This window comes from Dendronephthya gigantea, unplaced genomic scaffold (assembly GCF_004324835.1).
Source record: "Dendronephthya gigantea isolate DGI-Jeju-01 unplaced genomic scaffold, DenGig_1.0 000037F, whole genome shotgun sequence".
Lineage (NCBI taxonomy): Eukaryota > Metazoa > Cnidaria > Anthozoa > Malacalcyonacea > Nephtheidae > Dendronephthya > Dendronephthya gigantea.
Genome location: NW_021163047.1, coordinates 706,859 through 721,364, shown reverse-complemented (window position 1 = coordinate 721,364; position 14,506 = coordinate 706,859). Strand labels below are relative to the sequence as shown.

The following is a 14,506-nucleotide window of genomic DNA, read 5'->3' as shown; positions in this document are numbered from 1 at the left end:
ATTCGCTTTCGACCAATGAAATGCTACGGATAGCAAACTTTGACAAGTGGTATATACTAGATTCATATAATATTCATGTTAACAGACCGACAATGGATTTGAAAAGAGATTATTCTTGCACACATGAATATATGAATATGTGCCCCATTCCCCCCCCCAGCCAATTATCGTCTTCCGTACGCCACTGTTTGCGCTTCGTTAAATCTCGGTAACCTGGCAACCTGGCAACGTGGAAAACCTTCACTTTCGAGGTTGGGTAACCCGGCTAATGTGAACAGCCCCTAAACCCGCCCGCATACTATTCCCCAGATTTTATTGAGAAGATCGAGATATATTTTTAGCTATTCCGCGTAATACGTGCTGAAAATCTTAGATAAATCATGCAAAAGTAATAAAATTTAAACATTAAAAACGTTTTAGAAACCACAAAACCGTCTGAGGAGAATATATGTTCACCATATAATCTAAAAAAATTAACATTGTAAAAATGAAAAGATTTCTGAAGGTAAACACACTTGAATGGAAACTACTTTTGCATTCATTTCAGTGAAAATGGCCGAGAAAGTTATTTTAAAAAATTAGTAAGCCTAAAGCAAGTGGCGTTTTTGACAACACACACGTTGAACGAAAGTAAATTAAGTTTTTTTTGTTTTCCACTAATCAAAATCCTTGACCCAGTCTTTTCACGTTACTCACTCGTCGTTACTTCACTTTCTTAAGCTTACTATTCTTGATAGTCGCATTATCGCATAGGCTCATGGTAAAATTTTGTTAATAAATGAATCCAAAATTTTTTTAATGATAATTAGGCCCCTTTTACACAACAAAATTTTCCGTGACAAATCTCATGTGGCATATATTTTGACCGTGTCAACAACTGAAATATTTCCGTGTCAACAACTGAAATAAGGGAGTTCCCTCCCTTCCATATCCGCTAGTCCGCGTAAAAAAAGTATGCGCATTATATTCCGCGCAAATATTGCACAATGTTTCATACTTTAATTCGTAAACAAAAATACAAAGCGAAGAGTTAAAACGTAACTTAGAGAAGCGAATAAATCGCTGCATCCATCCGGATAAGTGGACAGCTAGCTCCTTGAACTGCCGCCATTTGTTTTTAAATTTTCGCCAAATTTTTCTGACGTTCATTTAATTTAGACGATCAAATTTTACCGTTTGTCACAGCTTTCGGACAAACGCACTTGTCAAAATATATTCGTCGAACAATTCTAATTTACACGGCCAAAATATATATGGCACATGAAATTCGTCAAAGAAAATTTGGTCGTGTAAAAGGGGCTTTATTTTATTTTATTTTTATTTATTTATTTTTATTTATTTATTTTTATTAAAGACCTTAAAGGTCAAGAATGATAACCCAATTTTAAAAGTATTGTGGCAGATTTAAAATAAACTTCATTTAATTTGCATCTTTAGGAATATATTTTTAGATACTGGGAGTTCATAAACCAGCGTTATAATCTCTGTCAATCTTGTCCTTGGAAATGGGAGGCGGGATCCATGCATGTATAAATATGTGTGGCATTTGAAGGGAATGTTATAAATGTATAGCGTTAAACTGACTTATAAGAAATAATATTATAACGCTTCATACGCGCGAGTTGTAACAAACCAACAATTTAATATATAATTATAAGAAATACAACGCTGCATAACAGCGTCTCAGTTTATGTGCACAATGTATTTTAGAATAGGTGTATGATATTTGCCCCACTTAAAGCCCGCCACCCCCGATTCGCTTTAGGGGCTGTTCACATGAGCCCGGTTACCTATGAGATTTAACGGAGGATTAAATGGCTCAGAGGTATTGAAATGAGTAAATAAGATGATTCTGGTACTCGTGTAGTAATCCTAGCAATAGTATGAGCTAGTTTTGTTTCAGAACGACTTATTTCAATACCTCAAAATCATGTTACGCTTCGTTAATCTCAGGTAATCGAGCATGAACGAACAGCCCAGCGAAACCCTACAGTACAACTGCCATGCATGCATAAAGCTAATTGAATAAGAAGTGATATCAGACAGTTGAAGAAACACTTTTGGTAACATTTGACACTTGATATTATAGTTTACAAAAGGTGTATGCCATTAAGACTAACTGATTAACAAATGTATAAAGACAAAAGAGCGAATTGTTCATTTGTACTTACATTTCGATGATCTTTCTCACTTATTGAATTTGACCCTTGCAAATTCTTCACAACAGAAAAACAAAATTGGTTTACACGTTATTTTTTTATTCCAAGCGGTTTCGAAAGTTGCCACGTTGATCAACGTCTGTAATAATAAGCGATCTTTGTTTGTGCTAATGAAAGTAAACCCATGCAGAGGCATAGCGCATTTAATTAAGGATTATAATATAAGTATGATATAACGAGCAATTTGATTGGCTACCGCGCGTGCATTATGAGACCATAATGCACGCTTCTGGCTTTTGAAGTTTTTGTTGCTAAGCAACATCTTAAATAATATGTAAGGAGAATTTCATTATTGATCAAATAAATAAATTTTGTTGTTGCCCTATAATTTCTTCTTATATTATAAAAGAATTAAAAAAGCTCGTCGCGTGCCTTTTTGGTGTAATAATGCACTCGGGGAAATTTTGGAAGAATACTCGAGAAGCTTGTAAAACACTCGGCTACGCCTCGTGTTTTACAAGCTTCTCTCGTATTCTCCCAACATTCCCCCATCGTGCATTATTACACCATAAAGGCACGCGACTCGTTTTTTAAATAAATTTAAAATACTCGCAATTAAAAACAGCCTGCAGCCGAATAGGCTGTTCACATGAGCCCGGTTAACGAGATTTAACGAAGCATATTTTACGGCGACTTTGAAGTATTGAAAAATGTCTTTTTGAAACAAAACAATCACATGCTATTGTTAGGATGATAACACGACCACCAGAATCGTGTTATTTGCTCATTTCAATACCTCAAAGTCATTTTGCGCTTCGTTAAATCTCGGTAACCGGGCAACCTAGCAAGGTGAAAAAGCCTGGCTTCTGAGGTCGGGTAACCCGGCTCATGTGAACATCCCTTACAAAAGTTGTTAAAATAAAATACTGCAGAAATATATCTTTGGGGTCCTGGTTACACATAAAAAGTATAACTATTGAATTTAACAACAATTGAAGCCTGGCTGGTTGAATCTCGCCCAATGGAGGCTAATGAAATAAAATGATTATAGTTCAAGGTAAAACAGTTCATATAAAACAGTAGAGAGTTTAGATTAATGTAACTTGATCGCATCGCCAAAAACGGTTGAAACGTCAGCTACCGTCTCCACTCACAATGATCAGTAATGGACATAATAACAGTGCTCCGTGTTTGATGATGATTATGCAAATGTTGTTATTTTGCGTTCAACGTTACAAAGTAAACACAATTTCATGATAACATGCGTCTCTTGTCGTTATATAACAGTTCAATAGTGCAAGACGTGGTGCTAGAAGATTAATTATTGTCGTATTTATAGTCATTAATAATTACGATGTTTCTATAAATCAGTATAAAAAGCGGTAGAATTTATATCATTAAACTGAGCTACGTTTTCCAACAGTTGGCCCCTACACTGAGCTACGTTTTCTAGCAGGTGGCCTCTGCACTGAGCTACGTTTTCCAGCAGGTGGCTTCTGCACCGATCTACGTTTTCCAGCAGGCGGTATAATCCTCTGCACTGAGCTACGTTTTCCAGCAGGTGGCTTTTGCACTGAGCTACGTTTTCCAGTAGGTGGCATCATCCTTTGCACTGAGCTACGTTTTCCAGCAGATGGCATCCTCTGCAGTGAGCTACGTTTTCCAGCAGGTGGCTTCTGCACTGAGCTACGTTTTCCAGAACGACCAGCAGGTGGCATCGTCCTCTGCACTGAGCTACGTTTTCCAGCTGGTGGCCTCTGCACTGAGCTACGTTTTCCAGGAGGGATTGGAGGCGGCACCCTAAAACGACGTTTTCCCAACCCATCACCACCGCGAGGGGGATCCGTGTCCATTAAAGAACGTTTTCCAGAAGGGATTGGAGGCGGTAGCATGAAATGACGTTTTCCACCTTTTTGCAATGATTTTCCATGAGCTGATATGACACAAATAATGACTAGGAGGAGAGAAATTATGATTGTTTTGGTTATCCTACAAAATGTCCAGGAAGAGAAACCTAGCTTGAAAAATGATGGGTACATGTTGATGAGCTCATGATGAGCTTTTTAAACTGTTACACTAACGATACGCAGAGAGTCAAAGCACGAAATTTGATTAAATGTTCGCAAAGCCCCCACTTACAACAACAATTTTTACCAAGGCATCTTTTATTAGTGACTTTTTTCGAAGTTATTGATGTTTTTAACGCACTGAAATATGCTGTGGAAAAACGGTGATGAGAAACACGGCCGGATAATTTTCCCCATATTTTATTGAGGAGATATTTTTGCGCTATTTAGCGTAATACCTGCTCAAAATCTTAGTTATTTCATGCAAAAGTAAGAAAATTTGAACACTAAAGAACGTTTTCAAAACCACAAAACCTTCTGAAAAGAAGATATGTTCATTGTAGTATAATCTAAAAAATTAACAATGTTAAAATGAAGAGATTTGTGAAGGTAAACACACTTGAATTGAAACTACTTTTGCATTCATTTCAGTGAAAATGGCAGAGACAGTTACTGTAAAACATTACTGAGCTTAAAGTAAGTGGCGTTTTTGACAACACATACGTTGAACGGAAGAAAAGTTTTTTTTGTTTTCCACCAATCAAAATCCTTGACCCAGTCTTTTCGACGTTACTCACTCGTCATTACGTCCCTTTCTTAAGCTCACTATTGTTGATAGACTATCAACAATGATAGTCGCCTAATCGCATAGGCTCATGGTAAAATTTTGTTAAAAAATAAATCCCAAGTTTTACTTCATGATAATTAAGCTCAACAATCATAACCCAATTTGAAAAGTATTGCGGCTGATTTCAGGCAAATAAACTTTATTTAATTTGCATTTTTAGGAATATATTTTTGGATACTCGGAGTCCATAAACCAGCGTTATAATCTCTGTGAGTCCTGTCCTTGGAAATGGGAGGCCGAATCCTTGCATGTAAATATGTGCGGCATTTGAACAGAATGTTATAAATATATAGCGTTAAACTGACTTATAAGAAATAATATTATAATGCTTCATACGCGAGTTCTAACAAACGAACAATTTAATATATAATTATAAGAAATACAACGCTGCATAAAAGCGTTTCATTTTATTTCCACAATGTATTTTAGAATAGGTGTATGATATTTGCCACACTCAAAGCCCCCCCCCCCGATTCGTTTCAGAACGACTTATTTCAGTACCTCAAAATCATGTTAAGCTTCGTTAAATCTCGGGTAATCAGGCATGAATGAACAGCCCCTTAGTAAACTTTGTAAAGTCTTTCTACACGTATGTCATTTAGTGCGCTCAATTTTCGTTCTCGAAATATCCAGAAAGATAGGATCTTGCCTACAGGACGTTGCTTCCTTTATAAACACTTATTCAAAGAGACAAATGTTTTAAAAAACTATTGTTAGGTAAAGCCCTTGAATACACTCAGTCAGGCAGATGTTGAAAATATATAAAAGTATAATTAATATAAATTATATAAAAGTATAATTAATATAAATTATATAAAAGTATAATTATATTGAAGTAATATTGACTTATTGCCATTGATAAAATGCCTCTTGCAAATCCTGCAGTACAACTGCTATAAAGCTACATTGAATAAGAATAATATCAGAGAGATGAAAAAACACTTTCGGTGATATTTGACATTATTTGATAGTTTACAAAAGGTGTACTGATTAACAAATGTTTAAAGACAAAAGAGCGAATTGTGCATTTTCACTTACATTTCGATGATCTTGCTTACTTACTGAATTTGTGACCCTTCCAAATTCTTCACAACAGAAAAATAAGATTCGTTTACACGTTTTTTTTTTAATTCCAAGCGGATTCCAAAGTTGCCACGTTGAGCGACGTCTGTAATAATAAGCGGTCTTTGTTTGTGCTAATGGAAAGTAAAGTAAACCCATGCAGAGGCATAGCGCATTTAAATAAATTTAAAATATTCGCAATTAAAAACAGCCTGCAGGCTAATAGGCTGTTCACATCAGCCCGGTTACCTGCGAGATTTAACGAAGCGTATTTTACGGCGACTTTGAAGTATTGAAAAATGTCTTTTCGAAACAAAACAATCACATGTTATTGTTAGGATGATAACACGACCACCATAATCGTGTCATTTGCTCATTTCAATACCTCAAAAGTCCATTTTGCGCTTCGTTAAATATCGGTTACCGGGCAACCTCGCAAGGTGGAAAAGCTTGGCTTCCGACGTCGGGTAACCCGGCTCATGTGAACATCCATTACAAATCACATATTCGGCAAGCGTCGAAATTATTTCAACTTCTGCACTTTTAAGTCGGTTATAACTTGAGGAAAATATCTTAAAAGTTGTTGGAATAAAATACTGCAGGAATATATCTTTCGGGTCCTGGTTACACATAAAAAGTAACAGCATATAACTATTGAATTCAACAACAATTCAAGCCTGGCTGGTTGAATCTCGCGCAATGGAGGCTAATGAAATAAAATTATCATAGTTCAAGGTAAAACAGTTCAGATAAAACAGTGGAGAGGTTGGATTAATGTAACTTCATCGCATCGCCAAAAACGGTTGAAACGTCAGCTACCGTCTCCACTCACAATGATCAGCAATGGACATAATAACAGTGCCCCGTGTTTGATGATGATTATGCAAATGTTTTTTTTTTTCGTTCAACATTACAAACTAAACACAATTTCATGATAACATGCGCGTCTCTTGTCGTTATATAACAGTTCAATAGTGCAAGACGTGGTGCTAAAAGATAAATTATTCTAGTATTTATAGTCATTAATAATTACGATGTTTGTATAAATCAGTGCAAAAAACGGTAAAATTTATATCAATAAACTGAGCTATACGTTTTCCCGCTGGTTGCCCCTACTCTGAGCTACGTTTTCCCATAGGTGGCCTCTTTCTCTGCACTGAGCTACGTTTTCTAGCAGGTGGATGCACCACTGAGCTACGTTTTCCAGGAGGTGAATACACCACTGAGCTACGTTTTCCAGGAGGTGGATACACCACTGGGCTACGTTTTCCAGTACCGGGTGGATACACCACTGGGCTACGTTTTCCTGGAGGTGGATACAGCACTGAGCTACGTTTTCCAGGAGGGATTGGAGGCGGTACCCTAAAACGACGTTTTCCTAACCCCTCACCACCACGAGGGGGATCCGTGTCCATTAAGGAACGTTTTCCAGAAGGGATTTGAGGCGGCAGCATGAAATGACGTTTTCCACCTTTTTGCAATGATTTTCCATGACCTGATGTGACACAAACAATGACCAGGAGGAAAGAAATTATTATTGTTTTGGTTATCCTACAAAATATTCAGGAAGAGAAAGTTAGCACGAAAAAACGATAGGTACATGTTGATTAGCTCATGATGAGCTGTTCAAACTGTTATACTAACGCTACGCAGAGAGGCATAGCCCGAAACTTGATTAAATGTTCGCAAAGCCCCCACTTGCGACAACATTTTTTTTGCCATGGAATCCGAATCTTTTGCTGCTGATTTTTTCGAAGTTATTGATGTTTTTAACTCACCAAAATATGCTGTGGAAGGAAGGGGATGAGAAACACGGCCAGATAATTTTCCGCATATTTTATTGAGAGGAGATATTTTTGCGCTATTTACAGTAATACGTGCCTTAAATCGAAGTTATATCATGCAAAAGTAATAAAATCTAAACATTAAGGACGTTTTCGAAACCACAAAACCATCTGAAAAGAATTAACTATATAATCCGAAAAAATTACCAATGCTACAATGAAGAGATTTCTGAAGGTAAACACACTTGAATCTAAACTACTTTTGCATTCATTTCAGTGAAAATGGCAGAGACAGATACTGTAAAACATTAGTGAGCTTAAAGCAAGTGGCGTTTTTGACAACACATACGTTGAACGGAAGTAATTTTTTTTTTGTTTTCCACTGATCAAAATCTTTGACCCAGTCTTTTTGACGTTACTCACTCGTCATTACGTCACTTTCTTAAGCACACAACTGTTAATAGACTATCAACAATGATAGTCGCCCTGTTTGGAAGTATTGTGGCTAATTTCAAATAAACTTTATTTAATTAGCATTTTTAGGAATATATTTTTGGATACTGGGAGTTCATAAACCAGCGTCATAATCTCTGTGAGTCTTGTCTTTGGAAATGGAAGCCGGAATCCATGCATGCAAATAAGTGGGGCATTTGAACAGAATGTTATAAATATATAGCGTAAACTGACTTATAAGAAATAATATTACAACTTTTCCTTTCGCTTGTTCTAACAAACGAACAATTTAATATATAATTACAACGTTGCATAACTGCGTTTCAGTTTATGTGCACAATGTATTTTAGAATAGGTGTATAATATTTGCCACCCCCCCTCCAAACCTCTCCCCCCAGTTCACTTTAGGGGCTATTCACATGAACCCGGTTACCCGCGAGATTTAACGAAGCATTAAATGCCTAGCTTTGATGTATTGAAATGAGTAAATAAGATGATTTTGGTAGTCGTGTCCTAACTAATCCTAACTAATCCTAACGATAGCATGAGCTGGTTTGCTTCAGAACGACTTATTTCAATACCTCAAAATCAAGTTACGCTTCATTAAATCTCGGGTAACCAGGCATGAATAAGCAGTCCCTTAATAAACTTTGTCAGGTCTCTCTATATGTATGTCATTTGATGCGTACGCGCTTAATTTTCGTTTTCAAGATATTCAGAAATAGAGCGTCTTGCGTACAGAACGATGCTTCCTTTTTAAACATTTATTCAAAGAGACAAATGTTTTAAAAAACCATTTCTAGGTAAGGCCCTTGAGTATATTCAGTCAGGCAGATATTGAAGTAATATGGACTTATTGCCATTGATAAAATGCCGTTTCCGAAATCATGCAGTACAACTGCCATGAAGCTACATTGAATAAGAAGTAATATCACACAGTTGAAGAAACACTTTTGGTGACATTTGATACTTGATATTTTACAAAAGATGTATGCCATAAAGACTAACTGATTAACAAATGTATAAAGACAAAAGAGCGAATTGTGCATTTGTACTTACATTTCGATGATCTTGCCCACTAATTGAATATGTGACCCTTGCAAGTTCTTCACAACAGAAAAATAAGATTGGTTGACACGTTATTTTTTTATTCAAAGCGGTTTCGAAAGTTGCCACGTTGAGCAACGTCTGTAATAATAAGTGGTCTTTGTTTGTGCTAATGAAAGTAAACCCATGCAGAGGCATAGTGATTTAAATAAATTTAAAAATATTCCCAATTAAAAAAGCCTCCATGCTAATAGGCTGTTCACATGAGCCCGGCTATCGAGATTTAACATAAAACAAAACTAACTCTTCTGACGAAGGCCCTCAGGTCGAAACGTCGAGAAGTGTTTTGTCTATTTTGTCAGTTGTTATACCACATTTGATGCTAAGTTGTTTGAAGACGCTGCCACGCTGCTCCTTGGTTATAATGGAGCTTATCTATACAACAAAACAATCACATGATATTGTTAGGATGATAACACGACTGCCAGAATCATGTTATTTACTCATTTCAATACCTCAAAGTCCATTTTGCGCTCACTAGTGTATGGGAGACGATAATTGGCGGGCACATATTCATATATTCATGTTAAAAGACCTGTGATGACAATAGATTTGAAAAGAAATTAATCTTGCACAACATGAATATACGAATATGTGCCCCCCTCCTCAATTATCGTCTCCCGTACGCCTCTGTTTGCGCTTCGCTAAATATCCGTAACCTGGCAACGTCGCAAAATGGAAAAGCTCGGTTTCCAAGGTAGGGTAAAACCCGGCTAATGTGAACTGCCCCTAAAGCCCGCTGCATACTAGAGCTATTAGCTGAGCTAAGCGTCTCTCGTGGCGGTTGACGTGCACAAGTGCCTCTGGTGCGCTGTGGCACTCAAAACGTCAGCTCAGCTGATAGCTTCATACAGTGTGGGGCGAGCTTAAGCAAAATTCCTTGCATCACGACATGAAGCATTACGACAAAGCTTTGTCTTGTTTTATTATTTTGTAAATGCAATTAAAATTCAAACGGAGAAGGTCCGACTGTTGTTTATAATGTTAGGCTTATATATTTCGAGCAGAAAATATGCACAGAACAGACTTCTCGTCGTCATTAAGCAATATTTAGCCCTATACATAAATAAGTCTAAAGACTAGTTTGCAATTAACTTATGAACACAACAAGTTCAAAGTCTGGTGTTGCTGTCAGTGGGCTATATTAAATAATTTATATGTTACAAAATCCACTACGTGTATACATTGCAGTCCTTTATCTTATATAAGTAAACACAGAATAAACTAAATGGACACCTATACTGTTTTAAAAACTTATTCGGATTACAAATCCTCCTTTTTTCACTGCTGAGTCCTAAACTATATCCATGTTTCCTTCATAGTCATCTTTAATTTGGTATAAAGTTAATAAAATATTTCTACAAAAAAGGTTCGCGAAATGACGGTGAAATCGTTGACATTCTCATTGAAAAATAGAAAATTACAAACTTGTCGTTACTGGTCGTTGCAAGTAAAAGGTGCTTATGACAAGGTCCTGCAAATCTCGCGCAGGCCTACAAGTGCGATGAGTCATGATCGTTGAACATGTAACGTGCATGACATAGAATTTGAAAAACGCGGATTCCGTCATTGTTCAATTGTCACAATACCCGGGTGCATAGTTTTAATCTTCGAGCGAAATTGAAACCCTCGCACAGGACTCCGCGCTGGCCCGAGGATTACCAGCATACTAGAAATATATGAATGCAGCAACCCCTCACCATTTCAAATGAAGCAAAGTATTTCCTGAGCTAGCCAGACCTAATCCTCCAAGCTTATTATTTATTATAAAATGACTTAAGCAGTGATAGCTGATGTTTCACATTTTTCGGAAACAAACACAGTCGTAAAGGTGAAGTACTAAAAATCACCCGTTTTTTCTGCTGCATTACGTTTCTTGCAGTTATAGACTTTCACGGTTTAAGTGAAATACGCCTTGAGTTAATACTTCCCTAGTTCACTTATATCTAATTATAGCAAAACATAAAAAAAGCAAATAAAATGTATAGTTTTTTCGTATATGATAGTATGGTGAGGCAGGTGTTCAAATATGGACAACTCATTTTGTTTATCGTGACGATATACAATTGTTGCCTCTGCGTCATATGCATCATCTGATGCATGGAGCCATGCAATTGTCAAAAATCAAAATGAGGTTTTATAATATTTGTACACTTGACCTCCAAAAAACAAGACACTTTTCAAGAAGGTTAAGTACTTCACAAAGAGCAGTGAAAAATGGACTTTTAAGCTTGTTGTAATAGCGCTCAGTGCTTGAATATAAATTATGTGGTTATAGTACATTTCTATATGTATCGCTGCAAATCAAACGCAATTCTTGAATACGAGCATGACTGTTGTGTATGCCTTCCAATGAATGCATGGTCCATTGGGAGGCGATTATTTTTTAGCTAGAAAAATGAAATTGTTCGGGGCATCGGAATGGATTGCCAATTAATTGTTGGGAAATCCTGCCGGAGAAATTTTTAATACCTTAAATAAAATACTGCAGAAACGAACTATTTTACCTCGGATATATATTATATAATATATAAATATATTATATAAATATATAAAAAGTATATATAGACATAAATTACACACAATCATTTTATTTTCATAATCATTTTATTTTCATTTCATGCTTATTATGTTATTCAGTATCGTATTATGAAAATATATTTTAATTTTAGATATCACAGTAAAGAATTAAGCATTGTTCAACTTTTGGATCGTATTGTATGCAATTGAATGACCTTGTGAGAATAATACCAACATCATTACTTTTACTTGTGGTTAAGCAACGTTAAAAGAATGGACAAGAAAATAACCAAGATGCTGCTCGTCAGATGAGAACCTCGTCCTGCGGGCTTGGTTTTAGCAATAACACGAGTTGGTCCTCCAGTTCCGCCCTTGATTTTCATCGGCATTACGTAGACAACGGCACCTTTCACTGGAAGTTTCTCAATATTGGCAACAGTTTCAAGACAATAGATATTGTTTCCGAGAAAGATTTGATGTGCTGGAAAGGTTTCAGATGGCCCCACGTCATAAGAACGAGCATCAGTACCAACTCCTTTTATTTTCCGCTTGTCAACTAACCATTGAGCTGTGGCATTTGCAAAGCCTAAAAAAGTGTACAATCTGGGTATAAAACTTTGAATATACTGTAACTCTATATAGCGCGATCGAAGAATTTAGGATGAAATTGAAAAATTACGAAATATTTTTCTGTCGTAATTTAACCTTTATCTTGGGTTCGCGATATTAATAATCTTCGTATAATGTTGTGTTTTAACAGACATTATGAAGAGACTTCCTTTGTATATGTATTGTACTTGCAACCTTCATACACACTGCAGTAACGCCTGTATTCTAAAAGCTCACTCTCATTGAGTTGGAGGATCTCAATCTTCTCCGGTATCTTTAGTTGAATGGACACTTCCCAAACTTGTTCTCGGGCAATGAAAACCATCCCACTAACAATAGATTACATTGTCCGCCTCGTTTCCAAGCCAGTTTTGTGTCCACCCAATTTCGGGTAGTGTCTATACGATCGAGCTTAATTTTCAGCGCCCCACCTCCCACTCACTAAATCAAAAATAACTTTCTCATTGATCAGTAGTGATAAAATTTCTATATCACTCTCAATGAGCGCGAGAGAGTTGTTTGAATACATGCATAAGTCATGAATTCTGAATTCGAAAATAAGGACGTGAACATAAACCTATACAAAGAAAAAGTGCTTGCATAATTAGTATCATTTCCAAACTACTTGAAAGTTGAAACTATTTTAATACGGATCAACCATGATCATTCTATAGTTGTGATTGAAACTTTGTGCTGGTGAAGAAATAGATATGTTTTATAGATCACCTGGCCAATGAAACTCGCCATTACTCTTTTTCTCTTTTCCCATGTATTTCTCATAGTTTCCCCAGTATTTTCCAAGGCCAGTCAAAATGAACACAATGCTTCCATCAGGAATCGTTCCGTGTTTCTCTTCCCAGTTTTTAAAATCATCGATCGTCAATGCATAGTCACGATCTTTTAATGTTTGTTCAGTAATGTCCACAACGATTGCTTTTGCTATCAAATCTTTAGGTGGGATTTGATCGACAGTAAGTTTTCCTTTAGCAAAGTGGACTGGCGCATCTATGTGTGTGCCAGTATGTTCATTGAAGTCCATATCAAATAATAAATAGGGAACTTGTTTTGTGTAAGGGTCTGCGTGAAATTTGGACATGCGGAATGGTAACAGACCAGGGTAGGTTATCATGTCATTTTCAAAAGGAAAGCTCATATCAATCAGCACGCTGGTAGCCTATAAAATAAGTTATTTTGAAATAGTGATAGAGTACATGCAATTAAGCATATAATTATTGTAACAGCTATAATACGGTTGCTCATATAACTAATGAGCATAATTTGTGACCCTCCACGGGAAAACCAACATTAACGCTTTTCCGTTTAAATGGGCAAAAAAACGGATTACAAACGGTTAGTAAACGGATGCCGTAAAGCGTTTTCACGCTTCGTTAAAACGTTAAAACGGTTCGATGAAAAAATTTAACGCTTTCAAGAAAGCGTTTTTACGCTTTGGTGAAAGCGTTTACACGGATACGAATAACCGTTTAAACGCACAGAAAAATGAACCGTTTTTTTGGATGGGCCTATTCATCCGTATAAACGGTTTGACGAATTTATATACCCAATTTCACGGACGAAACCAGACGATTTGGGGAATCCTTTGATCGCAGACCATGATACTGGTGTTTAAATCAAACAACGGTAAAATATGTCAACTGTCTGTTGCATGGGCATGTTTGATATACCGGGAGGGGGGAAATGATTAACAGGTAAACGCAAGTAGCGGGTGTAACATTATATACGTTGTTTATGTTCAGCTATGAGGGAGCGAGAGCTTCGATCGCTATCCGCACGTACACTACTCTTTATTGCTTCGTTATCCCAGTACAGCATGGATAATATTAAAATAATAAAATGGAGTAAAATTGTAAAAACAATAGCAAAATATACCTGAAGAACATGGCCACAGTCATGCCACTGCACTGACTGCAGACATATGTTATTATACATGCAGTCCAACAGCTTTAGGGCTAATTACGCTCCGTTGACAGCTACACATAAATAGCTACTTGATCAATGTCATATGTACCTAGTCAACGAAGTTAATTATAGGTAGAGAAGCAAGCAGACCAGTAACAGTCATACAGTTGTGATTTGCCACTCGTGCGAAGCAATTTA

The 14,506-nt window shown here is 36.6% G+C and overlaps 2 protein-coding genes across 2 annotated transcripts; both read right to left on the bottom strand.

Annotated features, from left to right (window-relative positions):
* Positions 1 to 6,783: 6,783 nt before the first annotated feature.
* LOC114526185 (early nodulin-75-like) lies at positions 6,784 to 9,348 on the bottom strand. Its single transcript, XM_028547705.1, has 2 exons — positions 9,212 to 9,348; positions 6,784 to 7,466 (listed from the first exon to the last, which is right to left on the bottom strand). Coding segments are annotated over exons 1-2 (441 nt in total). The 5' UTR covers positions 9,214 to 9,348; the 3' UTR covers positions 6,784 to 7,027.
* A 2,676-nt stretch (positions 9,349 to 12,024) lies between these two features.
* Positions 12,025 to 13,427, bottom strand: LOC114526093 (isatin hydrolase-like). Its single transcript, XM_028547595.1, has 2 exons — positions 13,115 to 13,427; positions 12,025 to 12,365 (listed from the first exon to the last, which is right to left on the bottom strand). Exons 1-2 carry the CDS (start codon positions 13,425 to 13,427, stop codon positions 12,025 to 12,027), a joined length of 654 nt encoding a protein of 217 aa, XP_028403396.1.
* Between the last annotated feature and the right edge of the window lie 1,079 nt (positions 13,428 to 14,506).

Bases quoted from the DNA above. Each gene is read 5' to 3' on its own strand.
- LOC114526093 (XM_028547595.1), bottom strand. From the start codon at position 13,427: ATGGACTTCAATGAACATACTGGCACACACATAGATGCGCCAGTCCAC. The intron at 12,366-13,114 runs GTGATCTATAAA...ACACTTTTTTAG, and splicing joins TGGCGAGTTTCATTGGCCAG to GCTTTGCAAATGCCACAGCT.